At 31.6% G+C, this 21,240-nt stretch overlaps 1 protein-coding gene across 14 annotated transcripts in view; it reads right to left on the bottom strand.

The window, feature by feature from the left end:
- The window catches only part of LOC126736627 (calcium/calmodulin-dependent protein kinase type II alpha chain), a 166,409-nt gene extending 149,878 nt beyond the window's left edge, over positions 1 to 16,531 (bottom strand). For 2 of the 14 annotated variants that reach the window (XM_050441098.1, XM_050441089.1), the window contains exon 1: positions 16,049 to 16,527. In XM_050441098.1, coding sequence (XP_050297055.1) covers positions 16,049 to 16,113 — 65 coding nt within the window. In that variant the 5' untranslated portion in view covers positions 16,114 to 16,527. Of the gene's footprint in view, positions 1 to 16,048 lie in introns of all 14 variants that reach the window. The other 12 variants (XM_050441119.1, XM_050441128.1, XM_050441106.1 and 9 more) reach the window with 10 other exon arrangements.
- Positions 16,532 to 21,240: the final 4,709 nt, after the last annotated feature.

Genomic DNA, 21,240 nt, shown 5'->3' on the forward strand with positions numbered 1-21,240 from the left:
TCTGTAGGGCTTATTCTAAAACAAAATTTTCACAAAATATTTTTACACAAATCACATGGGAATCCAAATACGTCAGCAGAGTTAGTGGCTGGTTCTTTAAAAATACAGGCACTTTTATCGGTGCCACTTATTGTACGTTAGATCTTAGACCAATTTTTGATAAATAGTAATCAAAATCACCAAAAACCAACAACAAACTGATATTACATTATATTATATGACTGGATACTTTATCATAGAGGAGCAATTTTTTAAATTAATTTAGACACGAAAAAGTAGGCACGTTAAAATCAAACTTAGGACAAAATATAAACCAACAACTAAGGTAAGGCAATTTTATGTAAGTATTAAGTTTACTATCCCCATTTCCAATCTTAATCGAGAAATTATTACGGATATAAAAAAGGCAATAAACTTATTTAATGTCAGTTTAATTCGATAATGGATCACATTCGTCCCATTTAAAAACATATTTACAGGAACAAACGAAATTCTTAGTTCGCCTAATATCGGTACTAGGCAAGACGGGATCTTATTTCAGACAAAAAAAAAGAAAAATAGGTCACAAAAAATAGTTGGAGACTAGACACATCAGGCGTATTATTATGTAAATTAAAGGAAAAGTTTCATGAAACGGGGCTAATCCAGGTTTAACAAAGGAAGACTGGAACTGGAAATGTGGAAACGTAACGATCATTTGGCGCATTGCGCCCCCTCCCCTTTTTAATTAACATCCCCCTCGTTGTACATTATAATGGTTACCGAAGAAGAAAATTAGTAACATCGATTATTGCCTTTTTATTATAATTACAATTTGTAAATCGGACTAAATCATGGCACAATTTTATTATAGTAATAGGAATTATGGGCTGGAAATATAAATATGGTAAACAAAGAACTTGATTAAAAAAAAATACAAATAAATATTATTCCAGGCCATTTATATTGTTTCCATGCATAATAATTCATTTACATGACGTATAAATTTGCAATTTTCATAAGGGTAAAATTACAGCCCGGAGAAAAATTTAAAAGTATAACGTGACGGCGAGTTTTTTATTTGCGCGTAGCACTTGTTGAAAATTCTCGGTAAAAATCCATTCTTGGGGCGCATTACCATGTTATTAGAATTTGCTTGCTAAGATGATCGACTTTTCACAGGTGATAAAACATGCTCGACAGGAAACAAATTGACTTACACTTCTTTGTTTCGCAACATAGTCGAAAATTATGTTTAAATATTACAGCTAGCATTTTCAATTTAAAGGACATTTGTTCAAGGTTCTTTGCACAAGAACCCTTTTAAACGTTCAAAATCAACTTTGTTATAACTTGTTTGTTCTTCATTTTATTTCTGAGAGATATTGATAGGAAATAAATACTTTACCATTAAAAAGAAATTTAATGATCAGGAAGCTTCGAATTGTGTTGACATTAGTGAACTTTTCTCAACGTATTTTAGTGGAGTATTTGAACCTTCTAATACACCAGCTTAGGTAATGTCAGGAATGTTTTGTAGTTACCGATATTGAAAAGAATGACGTTTAATCCGCACTTATATATATGGATCCTAAAAAGGGACTTGGTCCAGATGGATTTCCTTTATTTTTTCTAAAGTGCCGTCCTGGCTTGAGCGAGCCTTTGTATATCTTGTACAATCAATATTTATCCAGCGGCATTTTTTCCCAATACTTGAAAAAATAGCTCAAATTGTACCTGTGTTCAAGTCTGGAAAAAATAAATTCCTTTAAAAAGTACAGACTAATTTCCTTACTTCTAATAAGCTATTCGAAGTTTTACTACTAAAGCAACTATTTTTTAGGGCCAAAGACGTTATCGACTGGTAATAACCAAAATAATACCATTTATTCAGAGTGTATACGAAAATATGGAAAAAGGTCTGGAAACATGTGCCGGGTACCTCATCTTTTCCAAGGCTTTTGATAAGGTTCATAACTCTACACTTTTCATAAAGTTGGAGAATTTCGGTATGCACGAGACCTCAACCTCAATAAAAATTACCTAACGAATCGCTCTCAGTATGTCGCCATAAATGAAGTCTTCTTGCACTATCATAAGTTCAGGAGTACCTCAGGCTTCTGATTGGAAACCGATATTGTTTTCAATCTTTTTAAATGACATTCGTCAATGTTTTTCAATATGTCTAAAAATCTTCATAACAATTAGGCAGGTATCAGATTTTCTTGCCCTGCAATCTTAACTTTCTGATTTTAAAAGGTATTGTACATTAAATAAATTATGTATTCATCCAAAAAAATGCCATTTGCTACTCTTTAGTAGAAAACCAGTTCAAATACAAAACAAATCTTGGAGGTGCTACCTTAACATTATGTGGAGTGTATTAAGGATTTGGGTGTGGCATTGGATTCCAAACTTTGACATTCATATAGAAAGCATTGTTCTAAAAGCTCTAAGAGATCTAGGTTTTATATCTCGAATTACAAAGGGTTTCAGTAATCAAACATTATTAATATTGTTATACAATGCAATTGTTAAACCAACAATAGAATATGGGACAGTAGATTGGAATGCGATGTTTCACAAATATATTGAACAAATTTAAAAGGTAGAATGCCAGTTTGTAATCCTGGTAGTTTGTAATACTAAATTTCCGTTTTAATAGACATAGAAATTTTTCAACTACTGTGATAACTTAAAGTTTTATGGTCTTAAGTCCTTAGAGAGTCGTCGAAACAAATAGCATTTAGTTTTAATTTATAAGATCATTAACAATCTAATAGACTCCTCTTACTGCCTGGAATTTTTAAATATTAACGTTAATCCTTATATTTTGCGTAATGAATCAACCTTTAGCAACTCGAGGTAATCTTTAAACTACTTGTCTAACTCTTATTTGTTATTTTTTTACGTGTGCTAAATTATGCATTAACTTAATTTATTACATGAGGTTGTTTTAACATTTTTAGCTCTCTTATTTTCAGAGATATAAGTAATTTGTTCTTAGAAATTTCTTTTTTTTTTTTAAATTTTTTTTGTGAATTTCCAAAACAAAATGTTTTTTTAAAACTTTGAAATAAGTATTTAATTGGTTTATTTAAGTAATTTGTATACAAAATTTTTTAGTACCCTTTGCCATGAACATGTTGGTGAAATTACTGAATTGGAAAAATCACCTCTTTTCAAAACTTTATTTTTTCTTAACGCTTTATAAATTTTTGGAGAAAATTCTGAAATAGGTGTCAAATCAAATCGAATAATCAGCATATCGTTGGCTTGCTGCAAAAACTCATTAAGTCAAAAATGATAGTTTCTGGAAAAATCAATTGTTTACTAATGCCGATGGTTTAGGTGGTTTTGGGAAAAAATCATTTTGTAGTTTTTAGTTTCCGGCAATAAAATATGGTTTTGTGTGTTATTTCAAAACTAACAGTAAAATAATAATGAAAAAGTAGTATTTTGTTAATCAATAATTGAAAAGAAAAATATAAAATGTGACTCAGTGAGTTTTCATTTTATGTGAAATATTGTCAAATTACTGACTTAATGAGTTAATTTTTCTAAATAAACTTGATGTTGAAAAACTAGTAAACTTTTTTTGGTAATATACCTTTTTTTATTAAAAAAAATACAAAACCTAATAATAAATTTTGTTAAACATAATGTACCTAAAACGTCTCCCCGTCTGAGTCAGAATATCCAGGTTCAGGAATCACATCCTTCAATGTTGTGCTTATTGGCAGCGATTTCACTTTACTTTCAACCAGTTTACTTTATCATTATTACAATCAGTTGTCTTATTTCTAAATAAAGTCTTGGATAAATCCAGTAAATTAAGAAATTCATTAAACTTAAACTCTTTGGTGATGAATGGATCTCCAAATTTATTTCGGTTACGTTTGGATCTAGCTCGTTTAAAAATACTTATCCAGTCATGGACTACATAAACTGGTTGATATTTTTTCTCTTTTTCAATGGCACTGTGCATGGAATCAACCTCCATGTAGCTGTGGCCACTTTCTAAGAATTTATGCTCTATGATATCAACCGCAGTTCTTTGAACAATATAAAGAAATAGAGCAGCAATATTCTGGTTTCGGTTTTGGCCACCGCCTGCATCCGAATATAAGGTTACGTGTTTTACTTCCGGCTTTAAGCCTATAAACCAATTATACAGTGATGTTCCAATTTCACAGCTACCTCGCTTTCCATGTAGTTCAGTCCATGCAAAGCAGTATGCTCTGTATGGTTCTGGAGCTTCATAAATAGTTAAGTTTTACATATTAATTTTTCGGCTGTAATACATCGGTGAAACATCGGAAGATGGAATCTGTAACACAGATTGTAAATCGAACGTAACCATGATAAATGCAGAATTGTCTTCCAAAGCAGCTTTATCAATTTCTTTTGATCGGGCTGCTTCGTTTTTCGAGTAATATGATTTTGGTATGTATCTTCCAAGTTACAGCGGTCTTGAATGTTAGAATCTTGATACCGATTACAAGTTGCGCACTGATCTTTTTTTGGCTTAAAAAAAGAAATATTATAAGATGTGCAAAAAAATTTTCTATATGCATGGGAAGAAACTGATTTAAAATTATTCTTTAAACAGTAGGCCCGCTATAGGTCGTACATCTTTGAGATTGATAGCTTATGATCTAAACAGACTCGTTTTGAAGATTTTCGATTGTAATGACTTTCCATTATTGGAAAACTTTCAATGTGGGCCTTTACAATATCTATGTCAGAATCGGAAGTTTTATTAACAGAAGCTTTTTTTCCTCTTCCATCTTCACCTTCGAATACACCCAAAGAATTTCTCTTTTTAAAAGCTGTCAAAATAGGACCATTATTTATATTAAGCGTTTTCATAAAAAATGACTGACAAATTCTTATCTTGTTAGTACCTTTATAGAAAACAGAATTTTATTCCATTTCCATTTTAAGAAGTCCCAGTGATGGCACCACATTTATTATATAAAACTCATTAAGTCACTTAGTGAGTTTTTGCATGAACTCAAAACAGGCTTAATGACTTAGTGTGATTTTTATGGACTTCTTTTTTGGTACTTAGTGAGTTTTTAAGCGTTTAATATTTGGTTCAGTGATAGAACAACATTAGACTTAGTGATATTTATCAAAATCTCAAAATCTGAAAATATTGACTTTGTGAGTTTTTGCTGCAAGCCGGCGATATATAAAAATTTTTAGATTCGAATTTCTGATGTTTTTGAATTCTGAGCATTTTTGAATTTAAAATATTTTAATTATTTTCAATTCCATCACTAATTTCCATAATGTAAAAACCACGCATATTTCCAACAGGGTTGGTCTACAACACGTTGTTGTGGTAACGTTTTGATCATTTAGTTTAATTACCTTTAAATCGATTACAGTTAGAAAATTCGAAAGTTTCGCGAAACATTAAGAGCAATAATTAGTGAAAACTAAATACATCAATACCTTATAAGTTAAAATGCAAATGTCTGAAGATTACTTACAGTATCTGTTAAATTACCCAATTAAGGTAAATAGCTACCACTAATTATGTGTTGATGAAAACAATTTACGGTTTTTTAAGCTAAACGCGGATATTATTGGTTAAATTTCTCATTGTTTAACATTTATATGTAGAATGCAAGTTATTTTTAGGTGAATCAGCTTGAGGTTAACCGATTACATTTACTGGGTGTCGCAAATAAGTAGATACATTAATTGAATTCACACAACGCCGTTTACTTAATATGTTATATTGATAACCATGTCTTTTTCAATAGCATAATATTAGTATTCCAAAATTATTATATTTCGCGGGTAATTTTATTTATTTATTATACAAACTCGTATATCGTTGGCTATAAATAAAATTTATTTTTTATCACTTTTTTTCGCCAAGCCGGGTACTGTTCTCGGTAATAAAATATTTATGATGGTCCATCCGGTTTCCGCGTATAAGCACACAACCCCATTTCGGCCGGAACAAAAACCCGCCCACCCCCTTCAACCCTTTAACCACTCCTGGAAATACGCCAAAATCTATATGGGTCATCTTCAGATGGAATATATATCACGCTTTTACATGGAAGATCTATTGTCCCAAGTTTTAAGTACATAAATATACATGTCGTGGACTGGCCTCATTTTTTTTTTTTAAATTAAAGACGTTGCAGTATTTAGGGTGTCCTGGAAAATGTGAGAAATCTCTCGGATACAGGTACAAAATAAAAAATAATATAGAACCTTTTTATAAAAAAATTCCTAAAGACCCTCTCTACGAAGATACGGCCCCTTAAAGACGCCGCTGGCAATCGGTTTTTCTTGAATAAGGACCTCTTAAAACGGAGTCCTTAAAACACATTTACCTTCCTTATTTTATCAGGGGCGGACTAGTTTGTACGTTATAATGCTTACATTTTTACTTTTTTGTCATCCTGTATGATAAAAACTCTGAAATAATAAATATGGATAGCTTGATGTTGACCCTAAACTAAAGAAACAGCACTCTTGTACACTATGAATAAAATAAACCGTTTTGGAGAGAGAAAAAATTAAGGAATCACCGGTTTTACGAAATTATGGCCAATCCAATAATATAATTTTTTTATTCAAAGTGAATAAGATTGAACCTACAAAAAGGTTATTTTTTTAGTTTTTAGAGAATTAATTAGCATATACAATGATAAATTAATTAATAGCATATACAAGATCCAAAAAAAATATTGTGTTTTTAGAGGACCAATATGATAACTATGCTTTAAACCTTTTAATAGATATGACACGCCCCATAAATTCCTTTTCAAGACACAGATAAAGTCGTCGAAGTATACAAACTATGTCATTTTTAGTAGAAATAAATAAACACAGTTGTAGCGAAAATAATCCCTGACAAATTAGAGAAATAATTATCATTTTCAAAAAATTGATCTGTTCATGTTAATGTTTTAGAATAAGTTATTCTTTTCAGTTTTTGAAGTCAGAATTTTTAAGGTTTTTGAAATAAATGCAAATATTTTTAGGATTTTGCGATCATTCTTATATTATTACAGGCAATCAGGCATTTGAAATAAAACATCGTTTTATTTTAGGACTTTGAACTTTTTTTCCACGTCTTCCGAGTACTTTAACCGAGTAATTTTAATTTTCCAAGTTTATTGAACAATTTTTTATTATCCCAAATAATTGGAATAGGGCGTCCTTTTATTCCAGGATTTCGGAGTAATTTTTCATGTTTTCCAGGCGTTTAAAATAATTTTTAATTTTAGGTTTTTAGGGTGAATTATTGGCATTAATAATTATTTTTTTTATTTGAGAAAGTTCCATGGCTTTAGACTTTTTTTATAAGTTTTTCAGGTTTAACAAGTATTTTTTTAATTATTCCAGACCACAGATGTAAATAGCTCCGCACGTGCGGAGTGCGGAGCTATTTACATCTGTGTTCCAGACATTTAAAATAAAGTTTTGTTTTATTTCAGGCTTTTAGAATCAGTTTTTATATTTTCCAAATGCTTGGACATTTAACATAATTCTTTACGTTTTACAGAAACCTGGATTATATTTCTATTTTATTTTAGACATTTAAGAGAAATTTTTACGCCTTCCAGAGATTTCAATATTTTTTTAATATTTTCCAGAAATATGGCGCAATTTTCTGTCTACCAGGCATTTAATTTAAATTTTCTAAAATAAAATGAGAAATGCTTTTGATGTCAGAAAGCTTAGAAAACGTAAAAAGTTACTCCAAATGCTTTGAAAAAATTAAAAACATTCGAAAAAAAACTTTGATTGCCTTAAAAAACTAGAAAATTACGTCAAATGCTTGTAAATTATGAAAAATTATTTCGAAAATTTTAAAACTTCAACATTTCAAATTATTAATCAAAGATATACCGTTGACTCCTACTATTCTAAATCAATTAGACCATTAATCTCATTGTGCTAGGTCCAATGTTTTAAAGAGGTTATAAAGAGAACAGGGTCGGGGCTTGAAAAGAATTCTAAATGAAGTAAAGATATCATGAGTATCAAACAAAGTTTCGTCAAGGTAAATTATTGATCGACCTTCATCCCTATATTATTTTATAGCCGTTAAGTATTTATCAATTCCCGTAATCGTTGAGACTATTGCTTGAATTTTATAATCGTCTTATACTTAAAACCCATTTTAAGCAAACATTTTCTTATGCCACAAGAAATATGTGCTTCGTCTTTAATTAATCTTTTTCTTAGGGTAACCACAGTAGGTATTGATTGTTTTTCATACATCTGATAAATATTTCTTGTTAATAGATCTAAATCACTCTTATCGACACATTTCAAGGAGCCGGAGTCGCTTAGCTTTCTTTTGAAAATTGTGTATTTCCCTAGTATGTCCTTAACTGTAGACAAAGGTGTTTGTGTCAAACCGCACGTCTTGGCTGCAGCATCGTCAAAGTTAAAATCCCTTGATAGTAAAGATTTAGGAACTTAAATGCCTTGTTCTAAATGTGTTACTACGTATGGCAGGTGTTTCATGTTACTATCAGAACCCGTCCATGGTCGCCACATTTTGCGTTATAATTCCACGAAAAATTACTTGTTTAAATCACTTGCTTACAATAAACATTTTAATTTAACTCGTAAAGAACTTAATTAGAACTGAAATTATCACACTCAATTTCTTCTTATTTATACTAGACCCTAGGTAGGTAATTACAGTTGTAAAGGTAGATATAATACTTACAGACCAAATATCACAAGTTTTAATTTCGACTAAACTCAAGTATACAATTATACACATATTTACATTTTTTGCCATTGATCGTACATACTTGATAATTTACAATACAAGTAAATATTAAATTTCTAATCCGGTTCTGATCACAAATATGAGGAATGAAATATGAAGTTAGGCTTTTACGGCGATCCAAAGATCAACTGTATATCTCTCTGAGTGCATTGCACTATAACTTTAGTTTTTTTTTTCAAAAATTCAGGTTTTTAAAAATAAAAAATATTACTTGTGGTACATCATTAAAAAGGAATTTTGCAAGAATTCTAAAAATGGAAAAGTCAAATATGGCGCCTATAAGAAGAAACAAAGTTGATAATGGTTGGCAAATGACGAAACGTCGTACTAAAAGCCTAACAACACTATTATGTAGGACAAAAAAAGTAGCAACGCAAATGTGCAAATTATTTTAAAATCGGATAAGAAATAACCTCAGAAAAAAATAAAATCCATTTTTCAAAATTTCATATTTTTTAGAATATCTTCGGAACCATTCGGAGTTTTTAATTTTTTTAAACGGCATATTGTTAAGCTGAAAAATTTTCAACTTTGCCCCAATTTAACTATCTTGGCACCTCTTATAGATTCCGAGATCCCCATGTCAAGGGTAAAATTTGAAACACCCTGTATATGAAGATAAAAAATACTAAAAGAATTGGGGTAGAAATTAGTCAAAACACTACTGAAATCAATTGTTCCTTGGCTAACAATTTGACTGTATTAACTGTTTGATTGTTTTTTCTAAGGCAACAAGTTGTCTTCAATTTAAACGAAAACAGCTTGCAAGTTTGTAAGATCCGTGGAGGCGAGCACATGTACGTACGCACGTATATAAACATTAAACAAAATAATGCGGCCTCTCATTAACAACAGTTACATATGAAATCGGTGATCCCAAAATATTTGGCACTGTTGTGCTAAATTTAGTTTCTGGTCTCGAAATAGCAGCGGCGCTATTTCGAACAACGAATGAAACGGGACCCGCCGCCATGCCATCCCATCTAACGTGCTAAGAATAGCGTGCAGTTCACCCAATTTTATTCTGAGTATTATAGGAGCCAACAATAAGACTCCCTTTGATTGGTTTTAACCTCATTGATTGGATTATTGAATTAAAGTACCATAAGTTAAAGATTATTAATCAGACCCAACCAGAAGCAGCCAATGCATAAAATCTGCACGTGGAACGTTCAAGGTCTTAATAAAACTGAGGAAATGATGTTTATCTAAAAGGGTTTTGATTTTGCGGTGTAGGAACAGTTTATAGTCACCAATGCATTTTCAATCTTTCTGTATTCTTTCTCCAAGACGACTGTATCACTTCATATGTCAGAACACATAGTGGAAAATCAGACAGATTACAACAAAAGATTCCAGAACTCTATAACAACAGTCAAGACACATGCAGGAGCCGACATCAAGTCAGATCATAACTTACTTTTTGGTACAATAAAACTTAAAATGCAGAAAATTTAGCCAACAAAGATTTAAATAGAAAAGAACAGAAGGACTTAACTAATTAACCATTTTAACTAATTAATTTATTTAACTAGTAAAAACAATTTGCTAGTGCAAGGAGTATGTTATAAAAAAAATTAAAACATACCAGCAATTTTTAACAAAATTTGGACCCTTATCTTCAATAGATATCAAATTTACAGTTTTCCTTATAGGTAAGGAAAATAAAAACAATGTTTGTAAAGTGATTTTTGAGGCTGAATCTGCAAAAACAAAATTATTTAAGTCTAAGAAAAAGTTTTAAATGAAAAGCACTGATCTAGGAGATACGAAAGAAAATAAGACATTTTTGACCCACGAACTGACAAAGCAAACATCTATATATGCATGTCGCAAAAGGCATTTAAAAAAATATAACAATTATAAATTCCTTTGGATTGGTGATAGAACTATAGAGGAAATTGATGCTCTAAGTCCTACAACGAGCCGTAATTTGCGGTAAGACCATCAGAAAAAATCAGGACACTAAACATATTTATTTCTTTTACTTCCAGAGAAGAATCTTAAATATTTCTGGGTAAATTTCATTCGTTGTAAACTTTGTTAACATTATTGACCCTATAATAATACAGTACAGTACAATACAGTATGCACATTTAATTTAATAATGTAACACTCTTATTATATGGAAACTAAGTAAAAATAGATTGTAGTATCATTGAGCATGATTTAAACCTGAAAACAACTACATTCTTGAGGCTAAGAATGACTATGGAAATGTCGTTCGAAATATTACGTTTTTTGATGAGGCTGCTTTTGTTTTTAATGTACACGTTCATAGGCATAATTGCAGATATTGGGCAATCAAAAATCCTCATTGAACCCAAGAATATCATACACAGTGCCCTCAAAAAATTAATGTGTGGGTAGGTATTGTGAAAAATGAAATTCTTGGACCCGAAGAAATATTAAACGAAGAGCGCTACTTGGACTTTCTACAGTGGACTGTTTTAGTTATTTTAATCTCTGATTCACAAGAGGCTTACATATCTAGTAACGAGATATCGTTCCAACAAGACGGGGCACCTCCTCACATTGCCATCGCCGTACAAAAGATGGATTGGACGAAGAGGACTGATTGAGTGGCCACCAAGGTCACTGGATATAGGCCCTTTAGGTTTTTTCTTATGGGGCTATTTGAAGTCCAAACTTTATGTGAATAAAAAAAATTATTTGATTTAAAGCAAAAAATTTGGCAAGAAATTAGACTATTCAATCCATTCGCAAATGATTGAAAATGTGCAATTGGAAGTTATTTACCGACTTCGAAAATGAAGTGAATTAAATGGACAGCAAACTGAACATCTGAAATTGTTGCAATAAATATTGTATATATTTTTAGTTTTTAATGTCGTATGTTTCGTTAGTCTATTACGTCAAATTTGACAAGGTGCTGACTTTAGGCATATGGTATGCTTTACAAAAACTATTCAGAATATATCGTAGAATTGTTATGATATATAAGGTGTTTCATTCAAAAATGTAATGTTGACGCATAGTTTCTACTTGAGGTACCCTGTATAGAAATTTTTTATTTCAAAAAATGCGCAAGTAACAAGGCTAATCGATGGGTTCGAAAAATAAAAGAAGAAAAAAATACCTCAATTTTAAATGAATTTCTTCCATTCATTGCAAATGTTACTGAAATAATTTTTTTCACTGTTTCAAACATTTTCAACGTGTAATTCAAAAAAGCCTACAAAAATGATGTATCCAACATCTCGTTATCGAGATACAGCGCGTTTATTTTCCAAAAATCGCATTAATAATATGAATGGCACGTAGTAATTTAGTGGAGCTGTTCTATTTCATTTCACGTTCCTGGATCATGTAATTTACCAAAAAATTGTGTGTCATTCCTCCCTTCTTTGGATAATTTTTGGTTTAATCAAACATTTTTTGAATTTTATTTCTTACGATATTTAATTAATTACTCGATTTAAAGAAAAATGTCGACAAAAAAAGTTTAGAATATAATTATTGTCTGCAATTACTACAGGTGTTTGTCACTGTAAATCAATAATTGCACAAGATAGAGGGCGCTAAAGACACTGAAAGTTCACTTCAAATTTTTATAGTAGCACAATGAATTTTTGGAACTGTATTTCACATAGATTTAATGTCTATACTTGATAAAGTGTAGATTAGTTACTTTTACTTTTTGGTAACAATGTATTTACATTACGTACTTATCTGTAATTGAATATTCTTTTAAGCGGAGTTCAGAAGGATGAATTCAAGAAGCGAATGATTAATAATGATTAGTTCTTGTTTATATGTTTCAAAATCTTACGATTAAGATGTCGAATTCCATAATGTCCCGGGTAAAGTAAATGACGCTTAGTACGTTATAGAATCCGGCTTTCTAATTTTTGGAGCAGTGGATTATTGAAACATTTATAGAACTTTCATCAATTGTGACTAATCATCGAAAAGTCACTCATTATTCTCATATATTTATGACATATTACAATGATGTTACAAAATGTCTATACTAGTTTGACGTAGACAAAATATGAGTTTGAAAAACTCTCTTATATGACGGCGAATTGAGCGGCATTGGGATGCACTTTCAGCTACTGTCACTTCTTCGCCATTACCCTCATTAGTAATTGTAGACAATTATATTTTAAACTTTTTTGTCTTCATAAAAAATAGAGTCCAAAAAATGTTGAGTAAACCAAAAATTATTTAAGGAGGGAAGAATGATACTTAACTTTTTGGTAAATTACATGCTCTGGGAACGTTAAGTGAAATAGAACAGCTTCAGTAGAGTATTACGTGCTATTCATATTGTAACGAAATTCAGGAACATACTTTTATTGGCAACGTCAAAAACTCTAACCTAACCTGCGTTGACTGTCTTTAAATTGTTTCCAAAACTGTCTAAACAATTAAAACCGAATAAAATGTCACGAAACGCGTCCTTTTTAATGCCCCAGGAAACAATTTAGAAATATTTAGAATTTAATTCATTTTTTTGCCAAAAGAGACCAATAATTTCATGAGAATACTGACAGTCAAAGCAAACAAATATACAAGTTCCAAAAAAAAAAACAGGAATTTACAATAATATAACCTAAATTTGTGCCAAAATGGGGCCCTCAAATAGGATGGACTACTTAAAAACTAAATACTATAAAAGAAAATATCAAAATAAACGTAATAGAACCCTAAATAAACCCTAAGAAATAACTTTTACTACAAAATACGAATAAAATAGTACAGAAACTAATAGAGAATAATTAATGTATTTACATTTTCATAATAATGATAATAATAATAATAATATTAATAATAATATAATGCGATTTTTGGAAAATAAACGTCATGGATCTCGATAACGAGATATTGAAAAAAAATGCATATATCATTTTTTGGTAGGCTTTTTTGAGTTTTACACGTTGGAAATGTTTCAAATAGTGAAAAAAATTTACTTCAGGAGCAGATTTTGGAAAAAGTAATGTTAGGTGACTTTGGCGCCCTCTATCTTCTGCGCATTTGATTTTACAGAAAACATTCTGAAATTAAAATGTTAAGCAATTTAGGTATAAACTTTTTTTGTTTCGGAAACTTTTCCCTAAAACCCACTGTTTTCGCAAAAAATCGATTATAAAAAAAATTCCAGTTTTCGAAAAAAGTACGGGGGAGGGACTGCAATTTTCTGTTTTTGAAGTATTAAGATTTCCCCCATTTTTGCATAAATTGACACTTTTCAGATGACAGATCGACTGTACAGGGTGGCCAACGAAGAATGCGAGGTATCTCGGAACGTACTCATCGCAGAGGCTTGAGGTAAAAAATATTATTAATAAAACGGCCAGTAGAAAAATCTGGAAAATATTTTTAGGTTTCTAAAATGATCACTAGGGGGCGTAACTGCGATCTTGAATCTAAAAAAGTAAAGTTTTTGTGAATTTTTATATATTAACCTAACAAAAAAATACGTGATTTTTAAAGTAGAGGACAATCTGAAACTTTTTTGTTCGACAGTTTTTGCTGTATCTTTAAAAATAAAGTCGTGGGGTAGTATTCAAAGATTTCCGTAAAAAACACCCTGAATCTTAGAAATGGGTTAGTCGACTTTAACAGAATTGTGTTTTTAAAAAAGAGCCATTCTTGGCCTTTAACTGTTTTAGTATTCGAAGTTTTGTTAGTTTCACAAGTCATCATAAAATGGTAAATCTTCTCAAAAAACTTAAATGCATTGGTATGATTTTTTTTCATCAAAAAGTATCTAATTGATGTTTAAACAGGCTCGCGAAAACCGCATCTCGATATCTTATTCCTAACTTCAACTTTAGGTCAAAGAAAATTTTAGGCCAAAGAGAATCCGGTTTTTCATTCTTCTCTGCTCGTAGGATAACTCTGAAACACGATGTCCTTTATTCGACCCCATAAATAAAAATCAAGACAAGTTAAATCTGGTGATCGTGACTTCCTCTTCCACATTTCCAATTGCACATCTTTCAGCAACAACGGTAATTGATTGATCAAAAAGTTAAGAGAGACGTTGCCATTTAGGGATTTTTCGAAAAAGTATGGAATTTTGCCTCCCAGTATACCACACCATACATTTAAATTCCAACGACCTTGGTGCTGAACTTCACGCAATGAGGATTTTCTGCAGACCAGTAATGCATATTGTGCAGATTGACTCTACCGTCGCTATTAAAGGTGGCTTTATCGGTCCAAAGAATTTTGACTAAAAATTCTCTATTTTCCCGAATCATACCCAACATTCAATGACAATAGTCCAACCTCTGATCGAAGTCTTCGTCTTTTAAAGCCTGATGCAAAACGACATGATATGGGTGCATTCTAAAATTAATTAAAATTGCTAGTAAAAATGAAAATAAATATTAGATAAATTCAAATAAGTCAGTAAGTGTTTTTTACGGAAACCTTTGAATACCATCCCACCACTTTATTTTCAAAGATACAGCAAAAACTGTCAAACAAAAAAGTTTCAGATTGTCCTCTACTTTAAAGATTTTTTTGTTAAGTTAATATGTCGAAATTCACAAAAACTTTACTTTTTTTAGATTCAAGATCGCAGTTACGCCGCATAGCGGTCATTTTAGAAATTAAAAAATATTTTCCAGGTTTTTCCCTTTGTCATTTTAATAATAATATTTTTTACCAAACGTACTCATGCCCTCTGCGACGCCTCTGCGAAGAGTACGTTCCGAGATAGAGTACCTCGCATTATTATTGGTCACCCTGTACTATAATCAGTTTCGCGAATCTGTCTAAAAAAAAGAATGTATTACTTTTCCTTTCTATAATTATTACTTATATCTATTAAAATTTTAATTTGTTCAATAAAGGCATTATATCTTTTAACAGCCCCTCCTTTGGAAGACAAGCTGATGGATATAAAAGTATTTTGTTTCACTTTAATATATTTTTGTTTTGTATTTTCAAAATTCTTATAAATAATTGAAACAATAAACTGATTTATGAATTAATATAAATTTTTTGAAGTAAACGAAAAGTCATAATTCGAAAAAAAACCCATAGTACAGAGAAGCAACCACCTGCTGTCATGAGAGCGCGAGAGAGAGGCGGCAGTAGGGCAGAACTGGCAACTGGCATTCCGCCGCCTATTGATTTTCCAAGCAATGCAGATAATATTATGTCGGCCAGCCCGAAACAATTTCCAAATTTTTCTTTTTTTTTATAAAAAAATAAAATAAAATAAAACGCGCAGTGCAAGGAGGCGTCGATGCATTTTAAAAACGGTTTTCCCATTATTAATAAATTAAAAATACGCATACTTACTTGCCAAGTTCTTCCTTGAGATCGTAATTGTCGCTGAACCGAGTACAGGCCACTGGTACAGCCATTATACAGCTACAGCAGCACTATACAGCAGCAATAAAAGATCGAAAAGGACTTTTCACTGCCCCTAAAACGCGCACAAATACAACCCGTAATACACCGCTTTTATGATGATAAATCCATCTGCGACTACGGCACCAGTCGACGGGTTTTCCTGCTGCTGCTGTGGCTGCTGCGGCTGCGGCTGCGAAAAAAACGGAAAATTGTTTTTTTTTTTTAATAATGAGGAGTAGAGACAGTCGGAAAAATGTCCGTAGTGTGACTGCGTACAAACGGCAACACAAAGCCGATGTTGATCCTGCTCTGATCCCCACCACCACCGCCGCTGCCGCTACAATATAGAATCGGTAAAATGATGATGATGATGATGGTGTTCGTCCACTGGGATCTTCTAACCTAAAAGATCAATATTGGACTTCGCTGCTGCCGCCTATCGCCGCCACCGACGCCGCCAGCGTCGCCGTCGTCATGTAACAGCAGAGAGCGCCGCCTTTTAACCGAATTATTGCAGGAACACGGTTGCGCGATTTACTTCGCTTTCCTCCTGCTAGGAACTTTATATTATGTATTAGGTTTAATAGTGTCAGGTAAAAAATGTTTGATATTAAACATTTTAAGAAATGTTTTTTGATGCAATTTGCATTTTGAAAATGTTATTGGAAAAAAGAATTATCGGAAAACGTTTTTTTTTTAAATCGAAAGAACTCTCATAACTTAAAAACCAGCGAACACTCAAAATGTTCTTCAGAAAATTAGATCAAAAATGTGCCTCAGGGATATTTTTTTAGTGGAGGCCAAATATCCACTACCAAAGTCTATATATTTCAACTGTATAGACTTTGCTATTTTATTATCCCAAATTTGTTTTTTGAAAATACTTCTCTCGAAGATGTTAACATTGTTAGCGAAACACGTGTCGAAAGTAAAATAGAGAGTTAGGGTTAGTGGTAAAACTGTCTCGTAATTTGAGTGTCCCACTAAAGGTTCCAACCAAAGGACTACCAGTTATTTGTGGCGTTTTATGGTATCATTGAAAAATATTTTTCAAAAGCTTGAAAATGATGTAGCACTCGACACCTTTCTATTTAATATTTTAAGGGTGTATCACCTTGTCCAAGGAGTTGCAGATAAGGGTGAGATAATCTGCTTGTTTATACATGGTGTCAATTTGAAAAGGTAGCATCCTCTATATTTCTGTCCCTATATAAAATTTAAAAAAATCCAAATTCCCCTCAAAAATCAAATTTATTTTTGAGGGGGGCATTTTATAGGCTTTTTTTTAATCAAATTGCTCTGGCGAGGGCGATCATAACCTCTAAATCTTAAATGGAACGGGGAGTCGAGTGATACCTCAGTTTAAAGGTCTTTTAATTACCTTTTCAAAAATACCAAATACTCGACCTTTTGATTGAGAAGTTTGAGAAAAATCAAACAAACATGATTTCCTCAACTAGTACCCGCGTGGTAATTACTTTAGTAACGATTGACAAATTTATTAAAAAAGTTCTCAAAAAAACTCAAAAGAGTCAAGCGTTGTGTGCTCTTAAGTATTTTTTAAAAAATGGTGTTTAATCTTGAGAAAAGAACGGAAATTATTCTTATTAACGGGGAAAGTCAAAGATGTGCAAAAAGAACGGGAGCATTGTGTAGCACGAAAGATATCACTGAAGCTGCACAAATGGAGGTTTTAGGCACCTTTAATGCAGAGGCACCTACATCAGTTCGCTGTAAGTCAAGCCAGGTAGGAATGTCTCACGAAACAGTAAGGAAAGCACTAAAGTTACATCAATTTCACCCGTATAAAAAGCAAATTCTTCAACAGCTTTTTGATGACGATTTTGATGAAGGAATTGAGTTTTGTGAATTAATGACTAATTTTAGAAACGAAAACCAAAATATTTTACAGAATATTTGCTTTACTGATTAGTGTTTTTTTTACATGGAAATGTCAACAAACAAAATTGTCGCTATTGGAGTAATGAAAATCCGCGAATTTTCAGAGAAGGTCATACGCGCAGTTTCCAGAGAAGGTATTCTTCGAAATTCTATTATAGAACCCTTATTTATTGAAGAAAATCTAACCGGTGAACTCTACCTTAATCTGCTGGAAGACACAAGAGACCCCTTAATAACATCTTGCTTAGAAAATCCTAACTGATGCAGCGGGTAATATGATTTTGCAAGAAAATTAAATACACTTATAGCAACAAAATGGAGCTCCACCACACTATTTTCTTCTGGTTAGAGGTGGTTAAATCATAAATTTTCTGGCAGATGGATAGTCGACGGGAAGCAATTGAATGGCCACCACGAACAACCGATTTATCACCCTTAGATTTTTTTATGGGAGCATTTAAAACACAATCTAGTAATTTGGATGATTTTAGAAAAAGAATCACAGCTGCGTGTAGAGAAATCCAGGCAGAAGTTCTTCAAAAATATGTTAGAAAAGAGTTTGAGAGCAGACTTTATTACTGTTTGAAAAAGAATGGACAACATTTTGAAAATTTTATAAATTAAGTTACCTTTTATTACTTTTTTATGTCCTATTTCATTACAATAGTTATTACTTTAAAAAAATAAATATCTTTACGGTTTTAATTTGTTTCATATAAAGTATTAACAAAAAGATGAATAAAGTGATATCTTTGAAAAAGTATCACTCGACGCCCCTTTCCATTTAAGATTTCAGGGGCTATGTCCGCCCCCGCCAGAGGGCTGCTGCAATTTGATTGTAAACTAACCTAAAAAATGTCCTCCTCAAAAATAAATTTGATGTGTTTTTGGAAATTTTTAAATTTTATACAGGAGTAGAAATACAGAGGGTGGTACCTTTTAAAATTGACATCTGTATGCGCGCGGTCCGACCCTACTTTTCATGTTTTTTGACATATAAAAATTCATATCCTTGGCTGTATGGATAGCGAAGCGATGAAATTTGGCATATCGTCACTTATTACATTGGGAATAATGGAACCGTGAACAAATTCTTTTGCCGCTACCCTCAAAGGAAGACCGCCTTAAAGTCAAAAATTCATAAAAAATGGGTAAAATTCCAGTTTCTGACGAGATCTCAAATTTAAAGCCATTAATCGACCTGAAATTTTCAGGACATAAGAGTTCTTGGGGGCGTCATGTCTATGTACTTTTTGGGCCAGGTTCTTATACAAGGTGAGTAATTATAAGGGAATAAAAGTGAGTAATAAAAAATTCAAACTGCTTCAGAGCCTAAACTATAATTTAAATAAAAAAGTGCTTCGGAAAAAATGATTAGTTTTATAGGAAAAATGACATATTTAGAACTTTTTTTTCTTAATTTGAACAAGTTCTGGCATTTTCAGTTTTTCGGAATTTTTGCTGAACTGTAAAAAATCTAAATAGAAACTAGTAGAAACTAAAAAAAATATAAAAAAGGACTTTATTATTTCTTTTTCAAATGCCATCAAAAAACGAAATTTTTGTGAACCGTACAGGGCGAGCAATAATTAACTTCTCCCATGAAAGGTCTGACCCAAAAATCATTTTATTTCATAACTTCCTAGTGGCACCACCTAGACGATTTATATTTTCTGGTGTTAAATACTATAATAAGCCAATTATTTAAATGAAATTAGAATTCTTCAATTTAGAATGAATAGTTTCTGAGATATTTGAATTTCCGCGTTTTATTCATTTACGGCATCCCTGTACATTATTAGAAAATTAAACCTCATCTATGAGATCCCGAATTCTGTTTGACAACACATTAAAATTTCAGCATTCCAGTACGTAATACTCAAAAAGGTCCGTTTTTTCGTTAAACGTCACCACAAGGGTGAACAAATCCGATATAGCCGCCAACAGTAGGTACCTCGACATGCTTTTTATTGGAAGGGTGTCACAGTTTTGTTAAAATTTCAATGAAAATTATCCGGAAGCTGTTAAGCACCGTAATACCAGAAAAATTCTGGGCTTTCCGAATATGTGCATATTCATTCGAGAAATATTGTGAATTGCGACCAGGACAATTCGGCAAAGTTTTGACGTTTTAAGAAAATGCAATTTTTTTCAACCAAAACAAGGTCCAACCGGGTGGCTCAAATTGGCTTAAGTTTCATTCATTTAAAAATATTCGGACTTATACACGGTGGATCGTATTGATCTATTTAATTTAAATTAAGGATTTTCATTGGTATTCATTGAGTTTTAGGATCTTGAAAAAAAATTATAAAATTATGCAATTTTGGATTTGCGATTTGTTTATGTTGGAATTAATTAATTTTGAAAATTAAGGTCACGTGACAATCATAATTCTGATGCTATTGGTCCGATTGGGTTGAAATTTGTTATATTTGGGAAACAATTTAAAAATTTTGGCAGATATTCGACATTTGAGTTTCGTGATTACTCGTGACTAGCGTAACTTTTTTGCTATTGGTCCGATTAATAAATTTTGACAGATAGTTGACACATAACATTGAAATACAACGGACTTTATAAATACATTATGGTGATTTGATGATATTTGACTTCAAAGATCTAGACGTCCCAAACTGGTCCCCACGGACCAAAATTATAGGAACTAAGCGACTATATTTGTCTTTGGTCATTCTTCGTGTTATATAGAAACTAGGTTTTCAGAAAGTACTAAATTCGCAGTTTTTCGTTCTTAATATATGGCCATTTTAAGTTTTTAAATTGTTACCCTGTCTATCCTTCGTACATATACTTTTTTAAGGATTAACAGGTTTAATTTATAAAATAATTGAAGAAATGTATTAAAAAAATCGTCCACTATGTGATGAGTCCCCAGATATATTTATTTTAATAATTTATAACGACATACAGCTTATTAATGGGTTTTTTCCTTTATAAACAATTGATAAGCATATTAGCTGCTTGAAAGACGATTTTCTCACAATTATTCTCCAAATTCATCTCCCAAGTTAGATGGTTTAAAAAAAAATTAAAAAAACTCTAGGCCACGAAAATCATATTACAATTATTACGATTTACGATATAGTCGTTTCGATACAATTATTCCCATATTATCTGTTGTAACCTTCTGACTTTTAAATTTAAAAAATATAGAAAATGTATTAAATGCTGATTCTTTGTTTTTTTTTTGTGATTTACACCTTAATTATCAATTT

Source organism: Anthonomus grandis, chromosome 1 (assembly GCF_022605725.1).
Source record: "Anthonomus grandis grandis chromosome 1, icAntGran1.3, whole genome shotgun sequence".
In the NCBI taxonomy this organism is placed as follows: domain Eukaryota; kingdom Metazoa; phylum Arthropoda; class Insecta; order Coleoptera; family Curculionidae; genus Anthonomus; species Anthonomus grandis.